Source organism: Gymnoscopelus braueri, assembly GCF_963280865.1.
Source record: "Gymnoscopelus braueri genome assembly, chromosome: 16".
Classification (NCBI taxonomy): domain Eukaryota; kingdom Metazoa; phylum Chordata; class Actinopteri; order Myctophiformes; family Myctophidae; genus Gymnoscopelus; species Gymnoscopelus braueri.
Window position 1 is genome coordinate 28,685,662 of NC_137616.1, and position 19,484 is coordinate 28,705,145.

The 19,484-nt window shown below is 40.0% G+C and overlaps 1 protein-coding gene across 1 annotated transcript in view; it reads right to left on the reverse strand.

The window, feature by feature from the left end:
* The window catches only part of fig4a (FIG4 phosphoinositide 5-phosphatase a), an 83,757-nt gene extending 64,559 nt beyond the window's left edge, over nucleotides 1-19,198 (reverse strand). The window contains exons 1-7 of the mRNA XM_080453572.1: nucleotides 18,814-19,198; nucleotides 16,056-16,154; nucleotides 15,009-15,132; nucleotides 6,843-6,999; nucleotides 6,109-6,159; nucleotides 5,119-5,288; nucleotides 2,971-3,099 (exon numbers count right to left, since the gene is read on the reverse strand). Coding sequence (XP_080309698.1) covers nucleotides 2,971-3,099; nucleotides 5,119-5,288; nucleotides 6,109-6,159; nucleotides 6,843-6,999; nucleotides 15,009-15,132; nucleotides 16,056-16,154; nucleotides 18,814-18,876 — 793 coding nt within the window. The 5' untranslated portion in view covers nucleotides 18,877-19,198. The remainder of the gene's footprint in view (nucleotides 1-2,970; nucleotides 3,100-5,118; nucleotides 5,289-6,108; nucleotides 6,160-6,842; nucleotides 7,000-15,008; nucleotides 15,133-16,055; nucleotides 16,155-18,813) is intronic.
* Between the last annotated feature and the right edge of the window lie 286 nt (nucleotides 19,199-19,484).

Here is a 19,484-nt window from a genome sequence, read left to right on the forward strand (position 1 = left end):
TGAAGACCAAAGATAACCATGCTTTTGCCATCAGAGCAAAAGCATGTTTGTTTTTTACTAGACTTGATTTTGTTAGATTGTTTTACTGTATTGATTATTTTACTGCTTGTTTTTATTTTATTGTATTTTTTTCTTGCCTGTGGGTTTTATCGCATCCTTATTGTTGTGTCAGTCTTCTTAAAGCTTAACTTTCGTCTTCTAACCCGGTTTCCTGCGCAAGTGCTGAAATGTTTACCGTTGAGCCAATAGAGCCTGCCTGCTTGCTCAGGGGATAAATTTAATCTTGACCATCAGGTCAAAATTCAGGTCAATTCGTTAAAATTATTGAAGAAAGTTGCTAAATAAAGTTTATTGGTATTATGATTATTAGTATTACTACCATCGGTAATGAAAAATGCTTGCGTACAGGTGTGTGTGTGTGTGTGTCAGGTCAGGTTTTCACTTGGACTATACAGTCATCAAAGGACCCACAAATTGTAGCAGAAGTCATCGGCCACGATGGACCTGCAGTACCATAAGCAAGCAAGTGCGTGCGTGCGTGCGTGTTTGAGAGTATATATATATATATATATATATATATATATACACACACACACACACACACACACAGTCCTAACAAAAACTAAATAAAAAAAACGCAAGTGCACACATCGCAAGCTAAACATGGAACACTATCTTTCATCCAAACAGAGGGACTATACAGCTCATCTGGTCAAACATGCACAAAGACATTTTCCCCCACCACTCAACAGATGGAGAGATTATGCAAGCGCTATTGTTTACAAGTCCATTTCTTAATTGCCATCATCATTGTTTTTTCTAAGGCCCTGTAGATAAACAGACATTTCTTCTGCAGTGCTTCGCAGAGGAGCAGCATGGTGGCTCATAGATTAGTCCAAGTGTAGATGAAGGCCAAACAAAATTTAAAAAGTGAGTCGGTGATAAGGCAGCTGAGTGCACAAGTGTGTGAGAGTGTGTGAGGGTGTGCGTGCGTGCGTGTCAGGGGGGATGCAGAATTACTTGTCTTATGCATTCTCCTGTATTCTATATAGCCTTGGTTGGAAGATTAATAATACTCCTGTCTCCCGTATCACTTTGGTTTGAAAATGTATAATAATTCAAATGAAATTGAAACCTTGACAGTACATATGTTTTGCCCAGTCGTTATAGCAAGACAGTCTGCTATCCCCGCTAGCAGCCACTAAAGGCCATGCATCTCTTTACACCCATCTAGGGATGTTGCTGATCATCAAAATTAGTAGGATTCATCCAGCAATCTGCTTATTGTCTCCGCCAGGCCGAAAGGCATGGCGAGAGAGTATGTTTTACCCCCTGTCCGTCAGTCTGTGTGTTTGTGTCCTGTCCGTCCGTTAGCAGCTAATCTCCGGCACTGTTGGCCCGGTCGCTGCGAAACTGTGCACACACACTCCCTGGATGCCAATTCAGAACCTCTGCCCCAAATTTTCACATGGGCCTGTTATAGCGCCACCAGGAGGCCGATTTGTGCAAAACCCATTTTTGGACATTACTCCTACAGATTTTATCCAAACGTCATGCAAATTGGTACACAGTATCTCTATAGTCATGTGATCAACACAGATCTGTCCATTTCCCATATTCCATCCTGATTGGCTAAGGTTGGCTTCCAAAGTTTGCAGGATTGGTCAGTTTTGAACAAAATGCCTCAAATTATGCACGCAGCTTGGAATTTCCGTGAAATTTTACACACACATTCCCACTAGGCCGAGGAAGAAATGCCAACCTTTTCACATTGGCCTGTTATAGCGCCAACAGCAGGTCTAATTTAGCAAAACACATTTGTGTAACAAAATGTCTCAAATCATGAATGCAGTGTCCGATTGCCATGAAAGGCCCAAGAACAATTGGCACCCTTTTCACATTGGCCTATTATAGCGCCACCAGGAGGCCACACCTGACCTGGAGGAGACCTGTGCTCCGAGGAGCACTTTTTCTAGTTAGATTATGAGATATCTTGTGTGAAAAGGTGACATTTTGGCCTCAGGGTGGTGCTAAAGGAAAGAACATGGGGTCACTCAAATAGTGAGGGTTCTCACCCCTGGGTGTGTGAATGCACTCAGCAGGTTTCATGGAAATATGCCCATTAAATTTTGAGTGCTGCAGCTTCCGAGTTTCTTGCGACACTTCTCCGTGTGATCGCCCCCCAAGTCTGTACCAGAATAGAGATATTCAATAGGGATAATCCATTAAGTGTCATGTAATCTAGATTCGTTTTTGAGATATCCTGTGTGCAAGTGGACATTTTGGTCAAATGGTGGTGGTAGAGGAAAGGCCACTAGGTCACCAATACCAGTAGGGCTCATCCACTGTTTATCGTGAAGGTGCACAGCAAATATTATGAAATCCAAACAGTAGTTTTCAAGATAATGTTGTTTGGGGCCAACGTCGTGGACAGACAGACAGACCAACACGGCCATCCTTGGATTCCTGCCCGTGGCTAAAACAGCGCTACAACACAGGCAGCAAATAAGAGGAATGGAGGTCATTTGTGATACCTGGGTGTGCATATATCTTAAACATGGCCTAGGCCAGCGGTCCGGGCACCTAGGCTCTAATGTAGCACCATGGGGAATGCTCTGTGTGCAGCTGCTCCCTGCCTTACACATCTGTGTAACCTCAGACATTGAGCCCTTTTAAAGCCAGTTTCTACAGAATGGCATTTGCTGTAAACTGCTGAATAGCTGCATACAACTTTTACGCATAATGCTTTACATTGTTACTTTTATCAACTTAATACCTTTTTTCCCTATTGTGTATTACTTGCCTTTCATTTGATTTTGTCTGACTTATAGCTTTGAAATTTGCCTTTACTCAAAATAAATTATTATATTATTATCATTATTATTACTACTGTTGTTAATATACGTGTAAAAGCACTAATGCTAAAATCTGGAGACAGAACTGTAACTCTTTAACATGACAAAAGGATACTGGACTGGCCACAAAAGCCGTGGATAATGTACATGAGCCAGTCGCGATGCACTGTGTCCTTGACCCTTTCCAGGAGCTTCCCATTCCACACGTACTTGAAGTACGGCTCGTTCTGGAGGCCATGGACCACTGTGACGGAAGGCAAAGAACACATGACACCTCCTGATCAGTGTATCCAACCAGGATTACATAAACATGCTAAGCTTACCCTTCAAATGGAAAGGAAGCTTAGTTGAGGTGACGCAGACAGTGAAGCAATAATAACTAATACTGAGCTTGTGATGCTGGATGACTGTGTTGCTGGTGTTTATAATATGTATGTATGTATGTATAAACACACACACACACACACACAGTATATACATAATTAATATACGTATATATATATATATATACAGTATACATATATAAATATGTATATAGTATATATATATATATATATATATATATATATATATATATAAAATGTTTACAACAAGTAAACCTTCATAGGAAGTGACCACACACTCCATGTGTATAAATGCATGATGACTTCAGTTTTATTGCACGTGTTCTGCCTCATACTTCTTAAGGCGCTACAGACGCATGTCACTCCGCCCTTCCATGTGCAGCTCATCAGAGTCCATCAATGTTACAATCAACTCAATAAGTAGCAAGTATATTATAGCTGAAATTGAAAGTGGAAAATTATGTGGCAATCATCGTTGAGGCAGATGCACTCATTATTCCAGCACAAAAAATACCAAGGTTCGTTTCTTTTTTAATCATCCAGAGACTGAACAGAAATACAAAATAAGGAGTTGTATTAATTCTCACACCACTGTTATTTTACAAGTTAAAGTGTCCCTGCGATATGGTCTATGTTAGTCAAACGAAACACAACCTAAAGGTACACGTAAAATAACATAAAGCAGCGATCAGGAATGGGAATATGAAGTATGCCATAGCAAGACACAATAAAGAGAGAAGCCTCTGAACTGAATTGAATAAATTCCTTTACACGGTTTGAATATGTGTATTTTGAAGCCTGGTTTGCTCTTTCAGTGTCATTGGACCTCCAACTTGAGGTGCATAAGTGTATGTTCTTTTTTAAGTGTGTGTGTGTGTGTGTGTGTGTGTGTGTGTGTGTGTGTGTGTGTGTGTGTGTGTGTGTGTTTTTCCTCTACAAACGGTGTTCTTGGTTTTCATGGTGTTCCGTTTGTTTCAATGCATTTGTAGGGTACTTGATTGAAACATTGATGGACTTTGATGAACTGCACATGGAAGCACACATCACGTCACATGGGATGTCACTATAAATGTAGAGCACTCACACCTGTGTGTATAGCACCTGATGAAGGTGAACGATGAATTGTGCAATAAAACTCGAAGGGATAATTTAAGAGATTGGTTTAATTAATATAACACCCAAAACACACCCATGACTAATTCAGATGCTTAATAACCCCCTCTCACCCAGACGCACTGTCTAACTAGTAACATTGGCGTGGACACACCCACAGCACAATTTGTGCCTTGCGTTCTGCGCTGTGCGCCAAAGATGGTCTAAATAGGGCCCTCAGAGTTAAACTAACCCACATTGTTTAGACTGGTTTCTGTGCAGGTAGAGGACAGAACACAGCACTCTTTACTGCATATCTGAAGGGCAGCTTTCTAGTTTGAGACAGACTAATTTACTTGAGGGCTTTTTCTTTTGGTTTGAGTAATGACAGTAGTCAAAAAGCTATGGAACAAACTGAAGATCCGGGCACTCTGAAATTTAAAAGAGGAGAACAGAATCGACCAGAACAGAATCGACCTTTAGAATTGACCTGAGGCCGATTCTACAAAGTTTTCTGAATAACTTTCAAATATTAGTCAAATATTACAAACAAATGATGTTGCTATATACTGTACATAGCAACAACAACCTCAAAAAGGGTTCCCGTCTTGAAAGGCATAGTTACAAATAGGGGTTTCCGCCCTAAATGGGTTAAGTGAGTATTATTTCAAGACTGCCCGGATCTTCAGTTTTTTTTCATGTTTTGTATCCCGCTGGATCCAGGACCTACACTTTTATATCACATTTCTTCTCCTCAAGCACCTGGTCATTCTGCTTTTATCGTAAACAATGGTATCTGTCTGGGGTTCGTTAAAGGTTCAGCTGACCATGTGTGGGGAGGCCTTCATCCTCAAAGATGTCAAAGCTGTCCTGCTTGTTGTGCGCGTCATGAACCTCCTCCTCCTCTTCCTCAGTCGTTGGTGTTTCCGGCGGCTCACATGGTCTCTGCAGCAGAGTCAGGTTGTACTGCAGCGAGTGGCTCAGGTCATAGCTATAGCTGTGGGAACCATGGTACGTGTACAAGAGTAAAATCCTCAGCGTTCAATTAACCAAATGGACCCTATAAGAGTCCATTTGGTTACATCTGTATGCTCTCAAGAGTTACAAATGGGTAAATTAGCACTGAGGATTTTACTTGTGTAATGGCATTTAACGACAATGTCCTTAAGTTGTATTGCGTGTCTGGAGACCCCCTGTCCATTTCCCAATGTGCAAGTTGTCGTTTATTTGTGGAAAAAGCCGGACTGAGTAATACTCAATTCACAACAATGGTTGTAATTAGCAACTAATCCTTAACAATTATCTTAAGCTGCTTGGAGTACCGGTTGAATATGTTAGTAGTAATGTATAAAAGGATCTAAATGTCTCAATAGAAGAGCAGGGAGACAAAATACAACCACCCCAATTGTAAAAGTTATATTGTATTAACAGACTCCACCATACAGATTTGACAAAATTACATTTTATTAATTAAAAAAAGTTACTCAGTGCTGCTTTGAGTTAAGTAGGATAAGTTGGTTTGATTGGAATTGAAACATCAAAATATCTAAGGTATCTCAATGTTGGAGAGGTTTCTGGTTTTGGCCGTATTCTGCTTCTGCATGTCGTAAGCTTCTAAACCTCAAATATTTAGGGCTGTGGTATTCAAATGACAATAGTTTTTTTTTTTTTGTCACATCAACACCCAACCATTCTCACACTGTGATTGACGACATACAAACATGTCATAAATAACTCTTTAACCCTGTCACGAGATGATCTCTGGCTGTTTTCATTTTTCATTTTACTATAGCTTCCTTGGGTCTAGCCTGGCTTACCTGAAATAGAAGTTGCTGGACAGGTCCACATTCTGAAAGATCCGTACATATCTGTGGGAGAACCAAATAATACTCGGTCAAACACACATTTAAATTGTGACAATCACAATTATTTATTCACCCAAACAAGGACTTTGCCGCGGGAGGACATTGTTGAAATGCTGAGGCCACTTCAAAGATACACAAATAACTGCACTAAATATACAATTCACACACACACACGGTTTAATTATGTTATTGCTAATTGTTCATTTGAGTGTTGCAATTGCCCACTCACAGCCAATTACTACTCAGTATTTTAAAACCACAGGCTGACTGGCTGGATGCATGTCAATGGGTTTGTAGGTCAGACAGGTTCTGTGACATGAGCGGACATGGTGTACTTAAGATTCCCTCCATAACAAAGCACTCTAGCTGCAGTACAGAAACTCTGTGACGTCATTCACAACCCGCCTAAAAGAAACGTGATTTGCACTGACGTAGGGCATGTCCATAATTGTGATTGCAAATTGCGATTTGCACAAGGCGATATGGGCATAATAGGTACCCGTCTGCCACAGACCCGGTAGATACAGTAAGTAGGACCCCCTTGAAAATGAGATGGTGCGTCTCAAGGGTATGGGCATTGATTTAAGCCCATACAAGGGGCTATCCTTTCAATAAATTCTGACAATACTCTTGAAGTGAAACTTTACTAATCAAGTAACAGGGGAGTGTTGGAAGACAGAGTGTACCTCGCCTCGTCAGGGTGTGATACTCGAACTGAGTCATTGGGGATATAGATCATGCTGGTGTCTTCAATTTTGTAGATCGAGTGGCCACCGATGTCGGCCATCTTTCGCCGCTTGGTGATCAGCACGATGTAGTACCCCTCAAGGAAACGTACAAAACCTGTCGGGGAAAAAAAGAAACAGCTAGTGTAGTTTCTAAAAACATGGAGAACATGGCAAATTTATTAGGTTAAATCAATCAATTAATTTCAAAATATTCCATCCTGATTGGCTAAGATTGACATCAAAAGTTAGCAGGAGTGGCCCGTTTTGAACAAAATGCCACAAATCATGAATGCGGCGTCCGATTGCGGTGAAACTTTGCACGCACATTCGCACTATGTTGAGGAACGAATATCACCCTTTTAACGTTGCCCTATTATAGCGCCACCAGGAGGCCGATTTCTGCTAAAAAAAAAATTATATACTGTATTACTCCTACAAATTTTGTCCAAACATCATGCAAATCGGTACACATTATCTCTAGTCAAGTGATCAAGACAGATCCATTTGATTTTTCATAATTATTCCAAACTGATTGGTGAATTCCGAACATTGCTGGCCCACAATAACCTACCTGACCTGACCTGGCGGACACCTGTGCTCTGTGGAGCACCTTTTCTGGTTATTAAATGTGTTTTGTAAAGAAGAGATTGGTCCTGACTTGTAGTCTGTGTAGGCTAAATAAGACGGATGGTTTTAGCCTACACAACATGATGGGCAGCAGAGCCATACTGTGTTATGTTTACAGTATGTGCGCAAACATGTCTCCGTTCTCATGATCCCGCAGGCACATTTAATTCTAAATAGATTCCCGTCATTCAAATTTCTCCGTAATCTGAGTCACATTGTTAATTCCTTGTGTTATTTATGTTTTATCATCAGTCAATCAAAGGTTATGATTCAAAATGTAATTGTCTTGATTTTCGCAGACCACACTTGCGACACGCGCACACACACACAGACGCGCACACACACACACGCGCACACGCACGCAGCACAGGCTAGATGAAGCGACTAACGTAACTCACAGTCAGACAGACAGAGTCCAACGTTTTCATATGCACCAGCAGCATTTAATTTAGGTGCACTCACACATACCCATAGACAGACCGGCTAAATGTAAGGTGCGACAAATTAAAATGTTTAGGTGCACTGACTGGACAGATTTCTGCACCCATTTTTCCAAAATGGGTGCACTCTGAAGCCCTGGGTACTGTTAGTATGGTTACGTTTAGGCATGGTTTTGGTGTGGGTAAAGTTAGGGTAAGGATGGAGATGGCGTTCAGCTTGGACATGGGATTGAATTGGCATATCAAAACGAAGGTGCCCTCATTGAACATTTTTCAACTAAAAACTACTTTTGACTCAGTAGTTTGTACAAATATTAGTAATTTGTATTGAAAAATGTATCAATTTAATTCTTTCTGTGGCCTTAATCATTGTTTAATTTGCTGGCATTCATGCCCTGGCATTAATGCCCTCAAGAAATAGAAACAAACACCACAAAAGGCCAAGTGGCCTTGCTCATAAAATGAAGAAATTCCAGGCCTGTGACTGTCCCACACATAATGCAAGACCTTGTACTGTATGTGACACTGCCATACACATTGCTTTTATTATATAGTTTCTAAGATTCATCTAAAAGTCCATTAAGGGCCGTTTCACACTCGGGTCCCGGGTGCGCACTCCAGACCGCTTGGCTAGTGTGAATGTTGCGAATCGTCCCCCGAAACGGGTAACCGTTCCGTTCCCGAAACCACCTCCGGAGGCAGTTTCGGATCCGGATCATGCGTTTTCGGGTACGGTACACTGCAATGTGAAAGCAAGCGTACCATTAGACGGAAGTGGCCCGCTATTTGGAATAGGTGACGGTATATAAACTCGACAAAAACAGCCAACAAAAACACGTCGCAGATCAATCCACAGGGGTTCAACCATGGCCGTAACATATCCACACCAAGCAGTAGCACAGCAGAGCAGTGCTCTCTGTAGGCTGGAATCCAACCGTTGCGGCATCCAACCGTTGGATGCCGCATGTGTTGGACGCCTGTATGTTGGATGCCGTCTGTCAGCGCAGCACCGGTTTGAAAAAAAGAAAAAAGACACACCGACATTCCATAGGCTAAATCAATGCATTTTGTGATCGCATCGCACAACTAATAGCCTACTAAAACTAACGGGGAATACCAGTAAATAATAATATTTTGACATACGGGAGAAACGGTTGGTGCGGATATTTAAATTGGATCTCTACTACATATCTTTCCTGTTAGGAAGAAACCCTGTATCCCATATTGCAACTTTTAATGCTTTTTCATCATAAATGAATGCCCTATTGTCATACAGTGTCACACAAAAGTAGCAAAAATAGCCAAGCTACAAGCTGAAAATGCGGTGCAATGCGACACATTGAGCTTGTTGATCCACTATTTTTGATATTACAATATAGAGCAGATAACCACACTGATCTTGCATTGGAAAATATATTTTTTATTTTAAATATGAACAAAGGCAGGAGATGCACGTCCCCACAGTTCTTTTTTACACACAGTGCTGGACCCACAAATCATAAATAAATAAAAATAAAAAGGTGAGTCTGCACACAAACTGCTCTAGTCTTTTTAAATTATAACCAAAGCTCTAAAGTTAACGTTTCTCCCATGTAGGGCTAATAAATTAATACATAAAATAAGGAGACTCTTTTTAAATAACCAAAAGTGAACTTTCTCTTATTATTATTATTACTTTGGAGACTATGGCAAGCGCGATCCTATCGCACACCTTCCTACATGACCAGATATGGCTTTGCAGTCCAGAGGATGAGATTAAACAACAGACAGGCAGCGTTGCGGAACGCGTTTGTGTCAACTGTACTTGTACTTTTCTTCATAGAGAAAAAGAAGAGCACAGGGCGCATATATATATATATATATATATATATCATTCAGTCCGACTTCACTGTATAGGCTACTATAGTTGCCTTTTCATTTTGTACTTAAGCTGTGGTGAAAGTTTATAATATTTAGAGAAATGTAAAGTTTCAAATGCAAAAGTAGTAGTAGTTGTGAAGGTTAGCAAACTGGACATTTAGACTGAATGTTTCCTGTATCCTCATCTTGCGCTAATGCACACAAGTGTTTCACCAGGTTTTATTTGTGTTGTTTCTCATAAGCGTACATCCGTTGTCCGTCAACAACACAGCAGTCTGTGCATTGACGCGCTGAGCGCTCAGTGCGTTGACTCACTCCCCAGCCGCAACCCTATATTTATGCGAGCCCAGCACAAACATTGTCGCATAGTTGATGACGTCTGTGTCCACAGAAGAAACACTATGTGCATGCCGCCACCTATAGGATCGGGGGTATATATGCAAGTGTTCTCTGGTGCGATTGGATCTTGGCCAGTGTGAATGCTGGCCAGCCAAGCGTACTCGGGACCGGTTTGATTCAAACGAACCCAGTCTGAAACCGCCGTAAGAGTCATGGGCACAATTTCCCCGGCCAACCAAGTATATAGGGTTTAAGTGGTTTCATCATTCCAATCTTTACAGGGAAAAGGACTAGAAAATGCAGCAAATATACACAAACTATACGCATGTACGGTATGTCAGCCAATGCTTATGAAAATCATTAAAACATCATTGCAAACACCCCAAGGCCAAATGAAACAAACAAACATTGAAATGGAGCAAGTCTGTACAGTTTGTTTAGTAGAGAAGAGGCTCCATTTGGACTCTAGATAAGAGTCATTGAAATGAAAGTCGATATTCAATATGGTCTATATAATTTGCCTAGCTGCTTGTGCCACACAAAATAGTGTGGAATTGCGTTGCAATTTACAATGAATGTAATATCTTGATGGCTTCTTTTGTAACATTATGTAACATCTATATTTTGTTGTATTGGGATGATATTCGGTCGCCCGCCTCCAAAGAATAATGAGCGAGTTCTTGGATGTAGGGGGAGCATTGCATTCCCTTAGGCTGTGGTCGATATGCTTTTCACTATTGTTATTAAATTGATTGACCAGGGTCTCTTTTTCAATGGCGCCCTGTGTACAAAAGGAAATTTACAACAATGACTTCTTCCAATATAAGGTCAGCTAAAGATCTTTTAAAAATAGCAAAAGAAACAAGGACATGTAACTTCAACTTTTCTTGACATTCGTTCCATATATATTGTATGAAGCATACACACTGAAGGCTGTATCTCCCAGCTTAGTACTAGTTGTAGGCACCTTCAGCATAACCTTATCTTGAGATCTGGTACCATGTCTTGATGCATTGAGTTCTAACAGTTCTGTCAAATACAGGGGCAGTTTTCCCAGTAGTGCCTTGTACGTAAACAGGGTGACATGTAATGATGTTGCTTCCTTCTAAGAGCCAAGGAAGACCATCTTACTGAGGTTACAATGTACAGTGATGAGTTCTTAAACTTTCTCCTGTAATAAAGCGGAATGCACTGTGGTAAATTGCATCCAAGGGCTTTAAAGTACTGTCTGAGGCATGCATATACAAAAAATCTCCATAATCAAATATTGGCATGAGTGTAGCTTGAACAACCCTATTTCTGTTTTCTTTTGAGAAGCATGATCTATTTCGGTAGAGGAAGCTGATTTTAGGTTTGATTTTCTTTGCTAGATTTGCTATATGGGTTTTAAAAGAAAAGTCTCCTCATCTCGCCAAACCCCTAAATACTTATATGATGAGACTTTTTTTGGTTTGAGAACATCATATACTTTGTCTTGCCTACATTTAGAGACAGTTTAAGACCAGCTAGTGCTTGCTGAATAATGTTAAAATCAGATTATAAATTAATTGTAACCGACAGCTTAATAAAGATAGGGTGCCACTCCATCTTTAAATAAAGGATAATATGCAGTTTTCTAGCAGCCTCTGTTCTCCAATAACATGACTGTGTATAGGGCTAAATAACTCCCTTAGACACTGCTGTGATAACCAGAACCTCATCAATACAGGGGTGTGTTTCCACTTTCTTCTACATTTAACAATTTCACCTTGCATAGCATATTACTGACTCCTAAAAGATACAGTACTAGTTAACAGCACATCATTTACTTCTCACACATGCAGCAATAACATTTCAATGTCATTGATTGGTTGACTGACTACTCGATTGACTACTAACGTGATTGAGCCGTCGTCACACTAATAAAATAGTGTGTGTGCAGCCATAGTGTTTATTGTTTATCTTTCATCCAACAACTAACAAATTTTTCCTGTAACATGCACATGGAACAGAAGTGGTTTGCCTACAGTAGGTCAGTGAGTGCCAGAAAGTTTAAGTCATTTATCATGCATTTTCCAAAAAGTAAGAGACAAATGACAGTTGAACTAGCATTATCCAAACTGTACTACTGAATTCAACTCCACCCATCTGGTTAGGCAAGAAAGTCAAAACACATAACCATAATTTGTGAAATCGTCATTGACCCAGTCCCAGGCATTATGTTTACAGTACATGTTTGCCGTCAATGTATGTAGGTCAGTGGTGATGCAAAGCATGTAACATTCACTATTCTCTTACACCACCGGGGTTAGTGGGGTGCTATCGTGTTCAAAGGTTGCAATTGCTCTGCCCCACTGGAGAAAAAAAAAGATGGTAACCGTGGATTGTATTCCTTTTGCATCGAAAAGCAAAAACAGCACTGTATTAGACTCGGCAGAATTGAAAGGGAGAGACAGAAAAAAAGATGGGGAGCAACAGAGAGAGAATAATAGAGAGAGAAAGAGAGAGACGGGAGAGATCTGTATTATTCAATTTTGCCTTTTGACATTTCCTTTGTGACATCTCTCTCTGTGACCCTGAACTCACAGGCTGGCATCTCAGCCAGCGAGATCAACAAGACCCTTTTGACAATGCCAGAAAATAGGGATCCAAAAGAATAATGATAGAAAATAGAAATGTAATTAAAAAAGCAATTAGGAAAATGAAAAACTATATGTTTTGTAATGCTTTGACTAGCGAGCCAAAGGTCATGACTATTGCGGTCCATCCTACTGATGACTGAGAGGACACAGTTCATGAAGACCACCTGTGACACCTTTAGCTTAAATAAAGTCACCACTGATGATAGCACAAAAGATTATGAAAAGCCTAATTATAAGATGTAACACAACAATAATTAGGTGGGTCAGACAGAGTCAAAAGCACAGCGCTAACGGGCACATTCGCTATTCTTCAGAAGACATGGAGCTTAAATACTACATATGACACTCAGCTTGCCATGCTTGTTCTCACACACAGGAAGTTATTAATCAGTCAGTATTTCATGAGGACAAGATCCATCTTAATGAAGATCGAAACGTTGAGAACTGCAATAAACAATTAATTGGAGCTGAGATACCAGACTTTATTTTTAATTTTTGTTTGTCTAGCACCTGGATGAAGAGATTGGACATGCACGCATCATCTCCTTTGATGTAAATTATTATGACCATACTGTATGCGACTGCATGCTCTGCATGACTATACTCTACATAACTATATACTTGATCATACATGGGCAACTGGCGGCCCGGGGGCCACATGCGGCCCCCACCTTCACTTAATGCGGCCCGCATGGTTAATATCAGAATACTGATGTATTATTGTTACAATTGCAAACATGACTTGCTTTAATTACTTCAGTCTATATTAGTAGCTTAATGACTAGTATTAAAATTCTATTGTCTTTTTTATGTCCAATGTATTTGTATTTAAGTTCATAAAGTTAACATAAGTATAACTAAATGCATTTGAAATTAAATAAAAATGTAACTTTTCAGGATTCCAATAAAAAAGTTGCTAAAAAAAAAATCAGAATTCCAATTCAAAAATAGCAAAAATAGCAGATCTACAAGCTCAAAACGCGTCGCAGTGCGACACGTTTTGAGCTTGTAGATCGGCTATTGCTATCGGCTATTGCTACTTTTGTGTGACATAGAATGGCCCGACAGTATAATGTGGCCCTTTGGAGTGAGTGTGGAAATTTAGTGGCCCTCTCCATCATCAAAGTTGCCCACCCCTGTACTTGATCCTATTAATATTTTAGTTCTATTAATATTCATAACATAACACTATTCAACAGAATCCCAAGCTCCTGTCTCCTCTCCTCACCATCAATGCATCCCAGTACAGTTATCTTTACTTCCTATAGCAGGGGTCTTCTACAAGGGGTCCGGGACCCCTAGGGGGTCCTCAAAGTTACAACAGGGGGGCCACCAAATCTTTGTGTGATAGGATATATATATATATTTTTTTACATTAACCACTTGAACCCTAGCCTCTCTATTCTGAGGGGAACATTAGCCAAAAATAGCAGATCTGCAAGCTCACACTGCCTCGCAGCAAGAGGCGTTGTGAACTTGTAGATGGGCTATTTTCTGTAAAGAGGTTTGGTGTTAGGGGAAAAAGAGCAGACCAAGTACAAGCTTTCTAAGTATTGAGGGTTTAAGTGGTTAACTGTCTGAAAATACACTTTGACATGAATTCAACACAACCCTACACATTTATAGTGCTGTCAAAGCAAAGTCTATGAAGCTTTCTATGAAATCTATGAAAAAGTTTAATCTGCAACAGAATTTTATACAATATGAAGTGGGGGGTCCCTGCTAGGGATGGGCAATATTATCGATATCACGATATATCGCGATATTTTATTTCGCGATACTGTATCGCGATACTGTATACTGTATCGCTTTTTCAGATACAGGCTTTATGAAAAACATTCAAAGAACCTATCACAGATCTGCAGCTACTCAATATGTAGTGTATATATAAACAATATGTAGTTGTGATATATGTATATATCGCAATATATCGCAATATATCACAATATATCACAATGTATCGCAATATATCGCAATATATCGCAATATATCCCAATATATCGCAATATATCCCAATATCGTGATACGACCCAAGTATCGTGATGCGTATCGCAATATAATCGTATCGTGACCCAAGTATCGTGATACGTATCGTATCGTGAGATTGTTGCCAATACCCATCCCTAGTCCCTGCTTCATCTCTCTCTCAGCTAAGGGGTCCTCGGCCTGAAAAACCTTTAAGACCCCTGTCCTATAGTAATGAAGAAGTGAACGGAGAGTGGAGGGATCTTTCTTACCCACAATGCCATAGGCTGAGACAGCCCTGGACAGGCCTGAGGACCCCTTCTGGCCAATCTTGGTGCGGTTGCCCAGATCAAGGCGTCCCAGCAACTCTCTGACCTCCTGCTGGCTGTATACATGCTGGATAACGGTACAGAGACAGACAGATAAGTCGATAGTCAAAGAAACTCTCACAAAATAACATACAGTACAGTATGTATGCAAGCAAACCAAACAAAACCAAACAGAACTAAACTAACTAAAACAAACTAAAACGAATGAAGACAAAAGATTCAGTGCACATTTTTAAATAGCGGAGTTATTGTTGGTCACAGAACTTAGGCAATCAACTGCTCCTCAAATCCTGCAAAATTGCAGAGCTACAGTCACATTATCATTGCTGGGCTATTACAACAACAGAGAAAAACTATTAACTGCAATTACACCAGACCAACTAAAAGAACCAGCTATACTTAATAACAAATATTGTGCGTACTGTATGTACAAAGATTTCCTTTATTGTTTTTTGTGTTTTACATAGCTGTGTTTTTGGAATAAGCTTTGGCCCAGGATTCAGTACAGTATTATAGTAATATGACACAATTTTCTTTGCACATGAACGAGGAGAAAATAAAACTATGGAATTGCCTTTTCTGCTAAAACTAATCACATCTGGCTCTTTAACACATTCTCAGGCACTGTTCATAGAAAAGCCAGTCAAATGAAAGAAATTGCATGCCCTCTCTGGGTCTATAATATTTACAGGAACAGGCTGATGGATATACCGTAATGGATACTTTATAATAACAAACCCATAATAATCATTAACACCCACAATGAGAACAACAAATCAAGTCCCGGTTCACAGATTGTGGTAATGAGCAGTGGAGAGAGGGAGAAAAGCACTCATCAGCTAAGCTGTCATGTACATTATATTGGGCCGGCCAGAGTGAATGATAGCACAAGTTTTCCCCAGGCGTTTGCCTACTGTATTACATAAGAGTGTACATCACACATAGTTTTACACTGTGCTGTGGCGGGAAATCAGCGCGTGGGCCACTCACCTTGTCATCAATTATCACCAGGTCCTTGGGTTCGGTGCGGTCAATCTTGAGGACGCGGTGTTTGGTCTGGGCCTGATTGCTCCCCACCAGAAAATACCTCTGTAACAGTCAACACGTTTAAAGCATGTTAGGCCTGTCACTGTCACAATTACCACATGACATCAATTCTTTGGCATAATCGTCATATCGTTTCTATTCATCTGCATGAATTCATCTGTTGATTAATAGCGTTCCAGACAGTGTGCGGGTCCTTTTCTTTGATATCATTATCAGAGATCCCGTTATGAAAAAATATTTTAAAAAAAAGATTAATACAATTATATGAAGGCGGTATTGTGTGGTTAATGACCATTATCTTTTGGTACAAGGTAGGCCGATATGAAAGAACAGCTCTGCAAATTAGGTAAATTTACTATGAGCTTTTCAGCCAGGTCCTACACTACAAAACCCTCAGTGTTAATTTAACACAACACGAGAGAGCACAAAAGGAACCAAATTAAACCAAATTGGTTCATTTGGTTCATACATAAAAGCTGTACTATGTAATTTTCACGTCCTAAGATTAATTTGAACATGACATTCGGTAAAAGAAAGGTTAGCACACTATACATCTTTAACACTGAGGATTTTAGGAACATCTTGTGCCTTGCCCATCTTAAGGATGTCACTTCTTGCAGGTCATTATTTTATTCCACATTGTGGTGCGAGACTTTCTATTCACGTGTTACACTCAAGGAGAACTCCTTGTGCCGATACAGCCATTTTCACGTCCTAAGATTAATTTGAACATGACATTCAGTAAAAGAAAGGTTAGCACACTATACATCTTTAACACTGAGGATTTTAGGAACATCTTGTGCCTTGCCCATCTTAAGACTGCCAGAGTATTTTCATAAAGTACTCCCCCATTGCCAGCAATTTGTGTTTTTTTTATTTTTATATTTTGAAAATTTTCATGAAAATAATTGATCAGACTGTTTTTTAAAGACGTAGCACAAATCCGCCACTAGAGAGCAGCACATGATAGCTTGATCATCTCCTTGTGTCACTGTTACCCTTCTTGAGCGATTAGACAGGGAAAAACATGAAAACGGATGTGACGTCGTCCCAGATTGTTTTGATCGTCAAAATTACGATGTGATACACGACGGCGATGACTGATCGTCACCCAGACCATAGATTATAGAAGAGAAGCTGTCCGTTTGTCCGTTATACCGTGTGAAAAACCGTTTATTTACCTATTTTGGACGAAAATGACCGGGGGAAAATAATCAAAAACCGGAAACGGAACCCAGGTCATGAAACCGGATGCAGATATGGGTGAAGTAAGTGGAACTCGAGAATAACATTGAATTTTAAGCAGCATAGCGCGATCAGAGATTAAACAATGAATGCAAATCCAACGCGTCAAACGCGTCAATGGCGTGGGTGGATTAAGTAGTAATTGACGCGTTTTCGAGTCAATGGCGTTTATAGAGTTAAGGATGTCACTTCTTGCAGGTCATTATTTTATTCCACATTGTGGTGCGAGACTTTCTATTCACCGTGTTACACTCAAGGAGAACTCCTTGTGCCGATACAGCATTTGAATTCTTTAACCCTGTCTTGAAACTGCAAATGATGGGAGCAATGATGTACGACAAACCTTTCCATACACAGTCCTATAGTCCATTTGCTAGGCTGCAATCTATACAGCAGTGTGCTGTGGAAGATACATATATTTTTTAAATGTCTTTTTCTTCCAGTCATTTTCCTCACACTAGGTTTTCTATCCACCATGGAGTCACAGTGTCCAGAATGGAACATCATGTTCTGATATTGATACACTGTGTGCCATGTTGTCCTATTCCACACACTGCCGACAACTACACTTTGGCCCAGAACAAGTGGTTGTCAACATGAGGTCCCCCAGCTAAATGACTGATAGTTAATACTATTCACCATTATTACATGTACATGTCATGTACAGGTTTTATTTTTATCAGAGTTTAACTGTTAACTCTATACCTACTGTACAGTATAGGAATTCTGGACCAAATGACAGACGATATCGGACCAATTCCTGTCAAACTATAAAAATGTTCTTGTAGGTTAGGGTGGGGTCCAAGAGATTAAAAAAAATCAGATCATTAAACGGGGGGGGTCCATGAACTTGAAATGATAAAGGTTGAGAATCACTGGACACAAGGCGTGAAAGGGATCCTAGAGGAAACAGTAGTGGGGGAATGATAACCCAAGATTTGTTTTCCTCTCTCTGGTGTTCCTGTCTTTTACCACATCAACAGCAACAGCAAAACATCAAGCTCTGTTGTACTGCCATCTAGTGTTTAAAGTCAGCCATTCAGAATTCAAGTTCTTCATAATTCTTCCTCTCAATGTACTGCTTCAAATCACATGATCACATGATGATCACAAGCATTTATTGCACTATTCATATTTTGTATGTCATTTTGTAATGTAATGGGGAAGGAGGGGCGTTTTAAAGCATCCAGATAATGCATGCATGCCTTGCATCATGTCAAACATAATTTGCTATTCGCAACATAAAGTGTTAAGATACAACAATTAGGAGTTGGGAGTTGCAATGTGCAACTTTGTGCATCAAGAAACCAACAATACAAAGGCAAGAATATGAAACTGAATCATTGTGCTTCTTAATATAATATTAAGAAGCACAATGATTCCTAATGGAGTTGTGGAGGCCAATATGCTACCATACATAATAACACCAAAATGTGAATAATATGAAACAACTTACTGCTCTGGTTTCGTACAGAACCATCCTCTGCACACCGCTGATGAAACCCGCTGACTGAGGCATGCTGGCGATTTATTATTTATTACTTAATACTTATTAGTTGACCAAACCCAGTCAAAACAAAAGAGTTACAGAAGGAACAACAGAGCTTAGTGTTAGCTATAAGCTAACTATACGTTTAAGACTAGCCGATAACATGCATTTCTAGAGGGTCAAACCAGCTGCTACTCAAAGCTTCAGGTTATGAGGAACGTGGCAAAATGGCTTGGACGTTTTCCATGAGAAGCTTCACCAATGTATGGATATAGCTAATATTATATTATTATATATTATATTATATATAAGGCAGCAGGGACGTAAGAAACATGTTCCTCCATTTGTTTGTGTCAGGTGACGGACTGTCATATGAGCAAGTGTTGCCAGGTTTTGTGAGAGAAACAAGCAACCAGGTATAGGAAGACAAGCCCAAAAGAAGCAACTTATAAGGGTCACCAGAGAATTCGACCCAGGACAATTCGCCCAGCCGCGAATTTGAGTCAGCTCGACCCTAATCTGAGTTCCCAGAAGTTTTGCTCGACCCAAATCGACCGGGTCGAATTATCTGTGTAACCCCTAGGGTAGTAGAGTGACCCTTATAAGCCACATATGAGCACTTTATATGAGCAAAATAT